The 14,889-nt window shown below is 40.0% G+C and overlaps 1 protein-coding gene across 2 annotated transcripts in view; it reads left to right on the top strand.

The window, feature by feature from the left end:
* The window catches only part of HOOK3 (hook microtubule tethering protein 3), a 93,872-nt gene that overhangs the window by 2,356 nt on the left and 76,627 nt on the right, over window positions 1–14,889 (top strand). For both annotated transcript variants that reach the window (XM_086628955.1, XM_086628954.1), the window contains exon 2: window positions 11,848–11,933. In XM_086628955.1, the coding sequence (XP_086485081.1) occupies window positions 11,848–11,933 (86 nt within the window). The remainder of the gene's footprint in view (window positions 1–11,847; window positions 11,934–14,889) is intronic.

The following is a 14,889-nucleotide window of genomic DNA, read 5'->3' as shown; positions in this document are numbered from 1 at the left end:
TGGCAAACTTTACTGTTACCCTTGAAAGTAATTTGCACTTTCTTAGAAAAGCTAAACCATTGAAAAAATTACCTTGGCACAAAAAGCTGTCCTGGAAAAGCAGACATAAAAATGAAAAGCTTCGAGATCACAGCAACAAAGTCTTGTGGTGTTGGCCATCTGTGGGAATTACTACTCAGTCGTATGGTCACATGTGAGCATTATAGTCTTCAGTCCTGAAACTGTACCTGTCCAGTGGAGTCTTGTCCCGTCTGTAGTAATGGCCCATGCAGGTCCCTTTATTTTTCTAACCTCCTGAGATATTGAGCTAACCAAGAAACTAGCTGCATCTGTTTTGGTCAGCAGAAATATTAGTAAATTTTTAAATAGCATTAGAATTAGTCAGCACGTTTCTTAGATGAGTGCGTGGAGTTACGTGGGGGTTATTTTTACAATTTCAGTATTTTGTGTGAATGTGGCTTTGAAACAGACTCAGTAAAAAAAGAAATCAAGAAATGTGTTTCAGTTTATTCCAAGATACACGAAACTTGCAAAAGAGCTAATGAAGTTTTTTAGTCCTCAGTGAAACTGGCTATATAAACAACATGCTTTTTTTGCTTGGCTTTCTCTCAAGTCCCATAATGATGTTTGAGAAACCGTTCATTTAGTTGGGAGAATAGAGCTGTCTTAATTGCAGTTTATGCGTACCTGGGAAGAGAAGCTGGCTGTTCTTAAGAACTGGTTTAACCTCCCAGGTTGCTTGCTTCACGTTCGTGTAGAAGTCCTTGAACTGGTTTGTCTGTGTTTTAAGTAGAGTAGATAAGGCTTTCCACAACTCTGAGAACCTGTTCAACCTAAACCGAATGTTTGCTTGGGTGGATGTAGGGTGAGATGAAACTACTCCTCCCTCTGCCAGCTCATTACTCTAATGAATGAGAGTATCCCTCAAGACTTTTACCTTGCATGCCTGTGATTCCCATTCTGGTATCTTTAAGCTGGAGCAAACTGCTTACCTGTGAATATGTTTTGGTTTATTCTTTAATATTTCACCAACACCCGTATCTTTAGTGTTACGCTTTAACTTGGGGTGTAATTCTCAGTTTGTTTACCTATTTGACAGCATTGTCAAAAGGGTTCCTGAATAATTTTTGTTCAGGATTTTACACAACTGGGAGAGCTTTTGCTCCCTACCACTTTAGCAGGTGACCATGATGTTATTTCGAGGCAGCCAGAGTAGTGGCAACTCAAGCAAAACTGAGCAAGGGACTGTAGACCAACTACTGACATCTCAAAGTTGATATTTATACTTTAGCAGTGTTTGCAGCCTACTGTAATTGCAGAACTATTACTCTACAAAAAATCTCCCAGAAGCCTCTTCTGAGACTATTCTAGGCACTGTGGTATAGTCATCCAAGCTGTGCTGCAGCCAAAGCAGTTTAGAAAAATGTGGCTGTGAGATAAACCTGTAATGATACTAAAACTGTTTCAGTATATCTAATACAGATTCACAACTTTTTTTCTGTTTAAAACTTAGGACTGGTCCACATACGAACATGCAGATTTTTTGTGGTTTTTTTTGCTTTGTGTATATTGTTGGGAGTACTTTTAATGCTGATACATCAGTGAGTCATTTCTTAAAACATGGAGAGCTGTCAAAAGTGCGTGTGACAGTTACACTTTTATATATCTGTATCTGAGATGCCTACCGTCTTTTGCTATGTAATTTCAGAAATTTTCTTTTTAGCATAAAACTAAGATGTGATACTGAAAAGATTGCATAGCATTGGTATGTAAACAGCAGGATTCCTCAAGGAGGTCACTGCTGTCTGATTTTAAGTAGCAGATTGCTGTGGACATGTCATGAACTTTATTTCCTTCATTATGGTAAATATCTGTTATTTTGCTATGTGCTGCCTCCACCAAGCTACGTCTTGCCTGCTTTCTTTCTCTTCCAACCCTCAAGGCCAAATATTGCTTTTGTAGTAGATATGTTAGAGCTTTTATGACGAGTGAGAATTTTGTAAACACTATGCAAGGCCTCTGTTTTGATACCCTCCATTTTAAAAGCACTCTGACCATTTTTGTGGTATCAGTCCTTTGACCTTTCTCCATCTTGTCTGCAAAATCTTGTCAGTATAGTGTATCTGTTTTTTGTGTGCTGGCCTATCCCCTATGGGAAGGATTTACCTGTGTTAGTTTGAAATATGGAGACCGAATGAGCAAGGGCTGAAACAGATTTTGATTCCTCAAGAAGGCTGCTTGTAAATGCTTTATAGGCACTCTTTTTGGAGACGATCAAATCTGCTGGAATTTACTAGGAAAACTGCGTTTTCTCCTACTGTCTAGTTACCTCCTTTTTAGGCTATGCTGTTCTTGACCCTTATGCATCTATGGTTTTAAGTACTCTTCTGGTTTCTTGTAGATGCAAAGCTTGTAGGAGACTTGCTGAGCCTGTTTAAACTCTTATTTCAATTCTTTGTCTTTGACCACCAAGTTGCAGGGTTTCATTTTCTTCTGATGGTATCATCGCATCAGCATCTCTTCCCTCTTGAAGAAAACATCAGATTTCAGGAGTGGTTGATTGTGCTGGTGATGACAGCAGGTCAAGGAGATAGTTCTGTTTGAATATGATCCTTTTAGACAGAGAGGAAAAAACACTGAGCTTGCCTGCAGTCATGAAGCATGGGTTGAGGTATCCAGCAGATCACAGCCTCTCTATCTGCTGTGGCAGATGAGTAGGTTGAGCAACCTTTTTTATTTTTGATGACCTCTCACTAAGATGGTAAAGAATTTGTTGCTGCATCCTTTTAGGCCTTGTTGTCTGAGTGATGTTCTGAGCATATCATTGACTATGTGTGAAGAAGCTGACATGTCTAGCACTATTATTAGGTTATAGGGATTTTTTTGAACTGCTGATAGGTCAAGCAGAGACAGAAAAGTTATCTTAAAAATTGTATTGTAGAGCAAGTGATAGAAGGCTGATAATATGTGAATATGATAAATGAAGATAATAAGGTACAGTTCGTATGTATTCTTTCCCCCCCCTACCCCCTTCTTTTAAATCAGCAGCAGGAGGGGAGGCTGAACACAGAATGTGGAGGTGTAGACGCTGTTCTTCATGTGTGCGTTTTGACACAGTGTTAGACTTTCATTCACTGGGGCCTTGTCCTAAATTCTGCCTTTTTAAGATTTACTCCTTTCTAAAGAGCTGTTCTATAGCAGTGATACATTTATAACAATTGCTAGTTCTTTGAAGAAAAAAAAAATTAGATATGATTCAGTATGTGCTCAATTTCAGCTCCCATTTCTGCCCCCTCATTTTCTGGGGGGGATTGCGAGATTTTGCTTGGAAAAGAAACAGACTTTGGTGCTGAGAACCGTGTACCTTAAACAGTATAAAGGAAACAACTTTTCTGTTATCTTGTTAATCTCAAGGTGGGAGGTGAGGAGAGAAACCTGTTTCTATCTTCTTTTTGAAATACCTAAGCAGTTATTTCGAAGAGATGAAGTCAAAGTGTGAATTTTGCGCAATTATCTTTGTCTTTCTTACTGTGAGAACATTTTGAGGCTCTTGAACTGGAAGAGGATATTCTGACATTCTATTTTTCCTGGACCATCAGAAGGCTTTGCTGCAATGTGTTTGACTTCTGTAGAGCAATTGCAGGCTTTTAAGTTGTGGAGCAGGGGAGGGAGAAGAGGAGGGGCCCAAGACTCGATTGCACTTGCAGCTCTCTGCTTTCTTGGCTGAGCTGAGGGTTCTTGAGTACTGTAGTAGTTTAGAAAGACTTAACTAACTTTGGTTTGTCTACAGCTTCAGAGCCTAAGTCCAGGGTTGCTTAATCAATTTAATTTGCAAGTCCTAGTCACTAATTAAAAAAAAAAAAATCTCGACGAGGTTATTTGCCACACAGCGATTAACACTAGCACAAGAGTAAGGCAGGAATGTGTGGCTGGAAGTGAGGGGAAGGGGGTAGTAATGTCCTCCTTGTGGCTTTTGTTGTCAACAGAGTGGCAGGTCCTGCCATGCAGGAAAGGGAAGGGGATTAACTCCTTAACCTTCTGGTAGTGGTTTCCTGCCCTGCAGACTATGCATGTGCTGTTTTCCTGGCTGCCTTATTTTGCTGTATGTGACTTAGTCATTCCTATGAGTTACTTAGTACTTCTCATTTGGGACAATGGACAGGAGACAGCATGGAAAGGAGGAGGAAGTTTTTAGTGGAGGGAAAAGCTCCCTAAGGTTAAAGCCAAGGGGAGTCCAGCCAGCACTCCACTCTGGCATGTGGTAGGCAAAAACTTCTAAATGAATACAAAGCTGGAGTTGTGTTTCAGTGGACTAGCTGGGGCCACAAAAGGATGGCAGCTTTTCAAAGAGGGCACACAGGAAGTGTTTTTGGAGTGGTGCATGCAGTAGAGCAAGTATTGCACAAAAAGGTGCATTGTAAATCTGATGATAAGGTGCCTCAGCCTTAGAATTCATAGAGCTCTTTCATGCCATTTAACTGCAAGCATCTTTGCAAGTGTACAGTACAGTGGAAGTGTAGTGCTTTGTGTCCTCTGTGGAAGTCTCATTGACTTTTTGGAGATAAATCTCTCAGAATAGCTAAGTTTAGGCACTTAAGCTAAACAGCATGCGGGTATTCACACCGTGTGTGATGTATGTTTTAGGGGCATTAGATTTGGGAAATGAGCATCCAAATTTTATTAATTGCAAAGTTGCAGAGTATTAAATGGGTTATAACCTTTCCTACATTGCTGGATTACATAAAATAAACCTTTGAGTGAACTTGTTTGCCATGGCAGCAAGGGATCCATAGTTTTACTTCAGGATAGGAATAAGCAGAAACAAGTTTGTGTTTAACTGCATCAGAGATTGTGGTTGTTTATCAATTCTGCTGCCCCTTTGGTGGTTAGGAAAAAAATCCAGCAGGACTTGATCACTCTGACGTAGTTTAGCTGATTCTATTTTATGGATGATGCCAAAAAATATCAGCCTATTCCAGTGGTGACTCCTGCCTTTCTTATGGTATCATGGAATTTGGTCAGCCTCTGAAAAATCGTGTTCTGCATACCTACACAGTCTCCATTAAGTTCAGGAAAATATTTGCTGAAATACAAATCCTGGAATTGGAGAAGGCTTAGACTGCAAGATATGCTAAATTTAGTGGTGTGCTATACATCTGTGTTGCTGGTTCTAGAATCTGTTAAGTCTGAAATTTCTTAGCCTGGTGAAAACTTATTGCCAACTCTCTCGGAATACTACCTTTTAGCTGCTAAGTCTTTCTTACTCTTGTGATCCTGTGACAGACTCTGTTTCCACACTGGTCAGAAAGTTTGTGCAGATGATGTTTCAGTGGAACTTAAATACAGTGCACTTGGATACATCTTCTGTGCCTTTGAGGGAGAGTTCTTTATTCCACCTGTCAATAGACACAGTACTTTTCATCTAAATTACAGTTGCAAGAGGGTGAAGTTGTGAGTTTAAATAGTTGGGGTTTTTTTCTGTATTTTGCAAAGGGAAAGCTATCACGTTGTGGTTTTTTTTGTTAAAGTAATGTTAGAAATATATATAAATTTGAACTACTATTATGCAAAGTTTTTCTGGCTAACCACTAGCTAAGAAGTTAATTGACTTTGCTTTGCCTTATGCCATCAAATGTAAGCTATGGCTTGCTGCCTGTCCTTTATCTTAGTATCAGTTTTGACACACTTGTCTGGTGCTGTTCAGGTTTCTGGTAGCCTAGTAGTCTTCAGTCAGGATAAAAACAATGTAGCTTTTTTGTTTCTTGAGCCCTGTTCTACTATTTGTATTTAACACATGCTTTTAGAGAACAGTTCCATTATCTTCCTTTGGTGAAACTTCTATGGGTTGCATTGTTGTCTAGGCTTCTGTGAATCAGAGTGCTGAAGATGGAAGATATCCGACACTTCCTGTGTTTAATGTGACATCACTTTATGTTATTTTGTCAACTCTGGGTAGTAGAGATGGAAATTTTTGCACTCTGACCAGCAGAAGAAGCCGGTGGTTCTCCTCCTGTAAACTCTGCCATCTGTGTTTTCTTCCTTGAGAAGATGTTTCTAGTCTTAAAAGGCACTTTTTGGGGTTTCTGAAGTTCATTGGTGCTTGGTGGAATGTTAATGTATGTATCCTATAAATGTGGGTGTACTGAGGTAATGTTTGGCAGTTTTGCACTTACTAATAGCTTGTATTTTGAGAAAAGAAGAGAAAGCATCAATGGTAAATACGACTTTAAAGTAAAACATGATTAAGTAGATGAAAGCTTGGAAAGAACTATTGGTTTATGTGTTAGGCCTTCCTATTATGTGTCATGTTTTCATTTTATCTTCATCGCAAATGCTGTGCAGTATTCTTTTTCATCAACTGGCTCATCTGACTTTCAACTGGAAACAGGAATACATTCATTTTCTTCTCAGGAGCTGGTAGATTAGCTTGTCTTCTTATGGATGTTTCTGAAATGGTTAAACCAAACGCCATTCAGACTTGAGACTGTTCATCGTATCTTAATAATGTGTCTTCACTTCAGTTAGCAGCAATTTAGTGGCAATGCCAATATAGTGCAGTAATAACTGGTTTATGCTGTCATGGCTGTCTCACAGTCCTTTGGTAAGTAAGCTTTAGTCAAGGTATCTCCTCTACCTTCTGCACTGTGTTTCTGCAAAGGAAATATTTAATCTTTGAAAAACTTAAACTGTGAATGAAATATTTTGATTGAGATCTTTCATAGCTTTGACCTGTTCAGGTATTTGGGATTGAATACAAAATATATAAAATGAGAAGGAAATTAATAAAAGTGGTATTCAACTCCTCCTCACTAAAAGAATCCCCACCCTTGCCAATAATGTAAAGGCTTTGCTGTTTCATTGTCTAGCTAATTGAGTGCCTAATATTACAATGCTGGATTGCAAAATAAATCTTGAGATTTTAATAAGGAAAATCCAACAACCTAGAAACGAGTGAAAACATCCAGAAATTCAAAGCCTGGATTGAAACTGTTGTTTGTTGGAGAGCCTGGATCCTGTTTGTTTCATATAGTCTGCTGCTGTCTTGGAAAGCATGAAAAAATAGCTTATGGCATGACTACCCAAGCAAAAGATAGAGGTGCTACCAACTGGGAGGAGAAAAATGGGTGAAGAAACCTTAAAGTTGTCCAGAAGCACAGGATCTGGTTCCAGGATAGGAGTCCAATTCTCATTATGACAAGCCTGGCTCAATGGAAGAATTTGGCAACTGAGGAAGAACAACTTTCTGTATCATGTAATTAGCTTATCATCCTGAAAAAAAATAATGGTCTAGTTTCCTCCAGGCAGTGAAGCTGAGTGAAATTTGTTTTAGTGGGATTCTTGCGAATCTCATAGGTAATATTGTGTGCCTGTATGAAGACAGAAGTATTCGACTCTCCTGACTTTTCTCTGCTGATTGCTCTTTCAAGAGTTCTTGCTAAATGCTTGAATGGTGATTCACATCCAACCCAGTGAAGTTGTTCTTACTCCGTTTAGCTGCTTCTCCCTGTCTTAGCTATGTGATCTGTTTATTCTGTGGTGACACGGTATTGTTTTAGGCTCTACATGGCAGCTAGTTGTAAGCTTGCAGAGTCAGTTCCAAAAATGTAGGAAAATAATGGATAAACAATTCTAAAGGATCATTTATAGGTTGAGGAGTACTTTGCTCTCATAAATAACTAATTGGAAACCAGACGTTACCTTCTGTTGTGTTTGCACAGAAAGCAACCAGTCACACAGTGTTTCATCTGCTAAGAACCTCTAATAAAAATTTCGGGTATTATTACAAAAGAATACATAAAAGATCTATTATGCAACTGCAACAGCAATAAAAAACAAGCTATGTATGTAATCACTGTGCAAAGAGCAAGTCTCTCATGAACTCTTGGTGTTGAGAAGGGAAAGGTGCTGAAGAGCATTTTTTTTTGTCTTTGAGGCAGAAAGGGGCGTGGGTTTTCAGTTGTTTTGTTTTGGTTTTTAATTGATTTGTTCTCCTCCAACTTCATGGTATACTAGATTCCACATCGCGACTTTTACCCTTGTTTTCAGCTACTGTCTTTGAACTGAGTGTTGTCCAGTTCTCTGACTTTCATATGAAGAATATTTTTTATGAAATATATATCTGCCTCCTGTCCCTAGTAGCTAACATTTGCACTTGTCATGTATGTGATCCGAAACTGTAACTCAGATTTTCTAAGGTTCTGACTTCCTGCAGCAATTTAGTCCCCAGTGATGTCCTCCTTTACATTGAAACAGTCACCTGCTACTCCTTATCTTAAGGTTTGTATAAAAATTGACAGCTCCTCTTCATATCTGTGAATCAGAGGTCTCCATTAATATTTAATAAAATGAAATAAAAGAACCCTTTTCTCTCATTACATGATAGTTGATGGAAGGTGTGAAGGCCTACTAGGGCTAGTGATTGAGCCAAGTGGTTGGTGGGTTTTTTCCCCTTTTATCTCAGACTCTTGTCTGATAGAATCATACAATAATTTGGGTTGGAAAGGACCTTGAAGATCATCTAGTTCCAACTTCACCTGCAATAAGCAGGGCCATCTTCAACTAGATCAGGTTCCTCAAATCCCTGTCCAACCTGACCTTGAATGTTTCCAGGAATGGAGCACCTACCATGTCTCTGGGCAACCTGTTTCTGTGTTTCACTGCTTGCAGAGTGAAGATTTCTTCACTATCTAGTCTGGATCTACCCTCTTTTGGTTTAAAACTATTACCCCTTGTCTTATTGCAACAGGCATTGCTAAAATGTCCCTCTCGAGCTTTCTTGTAGGCCCCCTTTAAGTATTCAAAGGCTGCTAGAAGATCTCCCTGGAGCCTTCTCTTCTCCAGGCTGAACAACCCCAGCGCTCTCAGTCTTCATTGCTCCAGCCCTCTGGTCATCTTTGTGGCCCTCTGGACCTGCCCCAACAGGTCCAAGTCCTTCTTACGTTGGGGGTGGGGTCTCACAAGAGCAGAGCAGAGGGGCAGAATTACTTCCCTCAACCTGCTGGCCACGCTTCTTGTGATGCAGCCCAGGATACAGTTGGCTTTCTGGGCTTCCAGCGCACGTTGCTGGCTCATGTCCAGCTTTTCATCCACCAGCACTCCCAAGTCATTCTCTGCAGGGCTGCTCTCAATCCCTTCATTCTCCAGCCTGTATTGATACCAGGGCTTGCCCTGACCTGTGTGCAGGACCTTGCCCTTGGCCTTGGTCAACCTCATGAAGTTCACATGGGCCCCCTTCTTGAGCTTGTCCAGGTCTCTCTGGATGGCATCCTGCCCCTCAGACATGATGTCAAGGCTCCGTATAGTTGTACAAGAAGTGGAAAAAAAAAATCATAACAGAAAACAAGAATTAATTTATATCTTTGGGGAACTAATGATGGACATGGCAGTGCAAACACTCAAGAAGCAGAAGCGGCTCCAGCAGGATGAGTGTGAAGTCTTGCAGGAGGAAACACATCACAGTACACAGGAAGGGTAGTGTTTTCACAGCTGTTACTGAATAGCTGTTTAGAGGCACACACTCAAAAATATTTGCTTCTTTGTCTCCATAGCTGGACTCTGCTTCTGCTTTGCCGCATTCTTATCATTCTTCTCCCTTCTGGAAAATGAACTCTTCTGTTCCTTAGAGTTATTTACCATTTTGTAGAACTATCTGAGAATGTTACAGGAGTTTGACAGAAGTTTGTAAAGCTGGTTTATGTAGATTTGTTTGGAAGGAAATTTGTTACTTTTGTATCTCTGAAGGATATGAAAAGGGTATAGTTCCTGTGTTTTAACAGCTGAATAACTGGTTTGTAGTATAAATTTGACACCTTAATTGAAATGTTTTGCTGTGTATTCCTTTCCTATGCAAGCAAAGACGTTTATTAGAAAATTTAAATATATGTGAAGAAACAAGTCATATAATTAGTTTTAGTCTATCTGTTTTTGTCATCTAACTATGAAAAGCATTATTGTCCTCCGTGGCAATCTTGCATGTGTGACTGTGGGGAAAAAAGAGTTCAGACTGGTTACCTGAGCCTTAATGACAGTTTTAACCTTTTCTTGTATATAAAGTATTGGGGAAATATGATAATAAAACTAGTTACAAAACAGCAAAGTATGGACATTGTTTTTGTGTGTCATTAGCAGCCTTTCTTCCTTCTTCATAGGTATTTCCTGTGTACCCTTTTATTTAGTCAAGGAGGTGTTTCATATGTCAAGGTACAAAATGGATTTAAAAAAATCTGATTAGTTTGTGGTATGTTTGAAGACCTCCTTAATGTCAGTATTGCTTATTTGAAAAGAACATTTCTCTTTGTCTATTTTTTAAAAATTGTAATAGTTCTTAAGTGATTTTTTTGAGTTGGCTGTTGTGCAGCAAAGTGATTTAAATTTCATTATTTAAAGGTATAATATGTAAAATTCAAAACAAGCTGTCTTTGTCTGTGCTTGAGAATTTTATCCTTATAGCATCGTGAACTTCTTTAAGCATAAGCATCCATGATGCCATTGCAGCTTTTTTGCTGGAAAGTATTATTTCCTGTTTAATGTGTTGATGAGTTTGTGGATTCAGACTCAGAATTGTTTCTGTATTCCTAAAGAGTATTGCTGCCATTCAGAGACTGTAGGTAAATTCAAATTTCTAATGAAACTGCAATTTGATTTATATCCTGTGTGGTGTTTTTCATGTGTGGGATGGTTTTCCCCACCCACCTATCTTGATTTTCACCTGGTGTCTGAGCAACCTACCTTGGCTTCTTGATTCTCTGGAGAAGTAGTAGTCTGGGTAGTTTAGACCAAGCTATGGTCTAAACCCCCCCACTTCAAACCATGACACCTAGACCTGTTGAAAAGACTACTAAAGTGGAAAGGTGGTTTTCCACACCAAGGGAGGAAGGGAGAAAAGAGCTTTGCCTTTGTATTTGTACGTTTGCTGATATGGTAAGGGGAGGATTTCAGGTAGCCTATATGCACGAAAATGGAGTTGTTGAATATAAGCTATATGGAGATTATGTATCTTGATGAGTGTGTTTTGTTGAGAGATTATGTTGCTGTGTAATGTAGAATATTGCACAGCATCCTCAGAAAACTACCCTTGGGGTGATCTCAGTAAGTCTGTTCAGTGTGCAGTCTGTGGAGGGGAATTCATAGCAAACTAACTCATCTTTAGTTGTAAGTAATTCTGTCATCGAACAGCCGAGTCCCGTGGTTCTTGCCATTCCCCTTCGGAATAGCAGTATTTTTGAATATTTAGCTTCCATCTGAAGACCAGAGGCTTGCCATTGCATGGACCTTACTGTGTCTCACTGTGTTAATAAAACACTCTGAAATATTTGGAGCACTAGAAGTGCATAGACTCCTTAAGAGTCTAGCAGCATTGTGCTCTGCACTTCCATCTGATGGTAGGGAATAGTTAAGTTTGGAGTATGTGTGTCCTTCTATGTTTGGTTTTCTGGTTGTGGGGAGCCTATGAGAGTTTCGTGTGATCAGTGTTACTTGTAGAAGCTGAATTTCTTACGTACGTTCATTGAGAGAGTGTACTTGAATATACACTCCAGAAGTACTTGCATGGGAGAACAGAAGGCCCAGTGACTTTCCCAGCTAGAAAATGCTGTGGCAAATTTGCTTTTTGGAGAATGTACTGCTGTTATTTGGAGCAAAGCTTGTAAGTTTGCAAAAACGGAGATGCTAAGACCTGTCAGTAGTTCATTTCCTTGATTGCTGTTAAATCTAAAGCTACTTAATTCCTAACATGTACACTAAATGTGTGGGATTTTACTCTGTTCTATTTGCTATAATTTTTTTTTGACTTTTGGAAGTCCCTTGACATTAAAATAAGAGAAGATAACCTTTTCCTTTCTCCCACAGATCCAGACATTTAATGTTGAGGCACCATGCCAGACTGTGGAAGATTTAACAAATGGAGTTGTGATGGCCCAGGTTCTTCAAAAAATGTAAGAAATTGTTTATTTAATGAATTATCTATACATTTTTCTGTATTTAAGCATATTTTAGTCAAACTTGGCTGGTATTCCATAAGGATGTGGCTTTTCCTATGCTTAGGCAGTACTTTAATCTGGAACATGACTAATATGGATTTTTCTCTATAGTTTTCAGATAACGATCTTAAATGCAAAAAAACCCTTAAACAAAGTTTTGTTTTGGGGAGGTATTTATTCAAGTGTGAGCTTACTGGAAAGTAAGTTGGATTAAAGTTAAGCTTACAAATTCAAACTTTTTAAAAAAGTTGGAACCAGTGCAAGGTGAGGTGTCGGCCCTGATCATTGTTTGAGCCTACAGTCAGTATATCAGTAATGTTGGAATTAGTTTCATGCAATAAAACTTCTGTGATAAACTGAATGGATCTGTCAGTTTCGTTGTTTGCTGAGACTGTGTTCTTGAAAGTAAGTGAAGGAATAATAGCTGTTACACTAGGTAATGTTTTTATTCTTTTGAACTTTAAGATCAGGGAGGATAAAATGCATTAGTTCAGCATTTCAGTATAATCTGGGATGTTTCTGGGGGACTGCAGACAGGCATCTGAAATGTAGCTATATGCAGAATTACCTGTTTTCACAGCAACACAACTTTTTATCAATCCTTAGAAACTTAAGCAGCGTTTACCAAAGTCAGCAATCCAAATTAAGCATGCCAGTTCCTACAGACCAATTTTTTTTAAAAAGATATATTTTATTCCTTTTAATGTGAAGAGAATACTGTCTGGAGTGTAAATGCAGAATAAAGCAGTTTTTATGTGATTTGTTGAAAATGAAAACTGGGCAGATACAGAATGTATATGAACAGCTTTCTGTTATAGTTCTTCTGGTTTGCATCATAGAACAGTTGAATTTGGAAGGCATCTCTGGAGTGTTTAAGACAACTCACCTGCTCAAAGCAGAGTCTGCTTAGAGCAAGTTGCAGCAGGATTGTGACCAGTCAGATTTTGAGTACATGGAAGGATGGAGACTCCACGGCCCCTCTGGGCTACCTGTTCTAATATTCAGTTGCCCTCAGAGTTAAGAAGAAAAAAACAAAAACAAAACCAAACCAAAAACTACCAAACCAGCAGGGAGTGGGGTTTTTCTTATGTTCAGGTGGAAGTACTTGTCTTTCAGTTTGTGCCCACTGCCTCTTGTCTGTTCACTGGACACCACTGAGAAGGTTATGTGAGGGTATAAAGAAGGAGCCATCAGATATTTATACACAGGATTGATAAGATCCCGCTGAGCCTTCTCTTCCTGAGACTAGACAGGCACAGCTCACTCAGTCTCACCTGTATAACAGATGCTTCATTCTGTTAATCCTCTTAATTGCCCTTTGCTGAGTTTCCTTGTTTGTTGAGGTCTCTCTCATTCTGGGAAGCCCAGGACACAGCTCTTCAGATGTGCTCTCACCAGAGCTGAGTAGTTACCTCCCTTGGCTTGCTCTTCCCAATGCAGCCCAAGATGTGATTGTCCTTCTTTGCTACAAGGACACATTGCTGGAATGTGTTCAGCTTGGTTTCTACCAAACTTCTCTGCAAAGCTGCTTTGTAGCCACTTGGCTCCTGGCATACGCTGGTGCATGGAGTTTGCACTTAGCTTTGCTGAAATGCGTCAGGCCGTTTCTCCAGCCTATCGAGGTCCTTTCAAATGACAGCACGACTATCAGGTGATCGAACCCTCCTTCCAGTTTTCTGTTCTCTGAAAACTTACACTCTGTTCCATCATCTAGGTCACTAATAAACATGTTTAATAGTATTGACCCCTTGGGTATGCTGCTAGTGGACTGGCCTCCAGCTGGACTTCAGGCTATGGCTCATAACCCTTTGGTCCTGACACTTCAGCTATTTTTCAGCCCACCTCACTGTCCACTTACCTGGGCCATGCTCCATGATGATGTTATCTTGATCAGGTGGTCTGTAGTGGGCATCTATAACAATATCACCTATGTTGGTCTGCCTGGTCATTCTGACCCATAATCTCTCAGATTGCTCATTATCCATCCCAAGATAGAGTGCATGCCATTCCTATTGCTCTCTCACATAAAGAGCATCTCCCTGTCACTGCCTTCCCAGCTTTTTCTTTCTAAAAAGTCTGTATTCATTCACAGTAGCAACCAATGAGACTGTGGCCTTGTAACTACACACGGAGCACTCTTTTCTCCTGTTTGTTCTCCGTTCTGCATGCATTAGTGCACAGACACTTCATGTGTGCATCCAGTCTTGCTGATTCCCAAGAATGAGAGCTTTCCCTGTAGTGTTTTTCTGTGTGCCTTTCCTTATTTAGCACCTATGCTTGGGGTGACCCCACTGTTTTGTTGGTTAGGAGGTATCTCTTGTTCACATTATCCCACACCCTTTGCTTGCCAACAGAGTCACTTGCCAACTTTGTCACTTGATGTTTGGTTGTATTTTCCCTTCTCTATTGTTCCTTGGTTAAAACTGTTCTTACTGGCTTGGCCAGCCTGTTGGCGAAGATGCTTCTGCCCGTCATAGTCCCATCTCTTCCAAGCAGTCCTTGATTCTCAGAGAGAGCTCTATGGTCGTAGAAACCTAAACCCTGCTGCCAACACCAGTTCCTAGCTGGTTATTGGCCTGCAGGATCTGTCTGCTCCTCAAGCCCTTCCTGCTAACTGGCACGACTGGGTAGAACAGCACTTGGGCCTTGACCATAGCTTCTGGAGCCACGTAATCACACTTGGTACTTTCCAGGTCTCTCTAGCTGTGTAGCTGGTGCCCCGGTGGAAGAGCAGAAGGAGTAATAGTCTGAGGGCTGGACAAGATTTGGCAGTCTTTAAACAATGCCATGTATTCAAGCCCCTAGCAAGCAGCAACCCTTCTTAGATGATGACTCAGAACATGAGAGTCCTCCATCACTTGCTAACTCTTGTCACTGCCCTCTTGTTAACTGCTATGAGGGTACTGAATCT

This window comes from Tauraco erythrolophus, chromosome Z (assembly GCF_009769465.1).
Source record: "Tauraco erythrolophus isolate bTauEry1 chromosome Z, bTauEry1.pri, whole genome shotgun sequence".
In the NCBI taxonomy this organism is placed as follows: Eukaryota; Metazoa; Chordata; class Aves; order Musophagiformes; family Musophagidae; genus Tauraco; species Tauraco erythrolophus.
The sequence above is the reverse complement of the archived record's forward strand: the minus strand, read 5'-3'. Positions and strand labels throughout refer to the sequence as shown.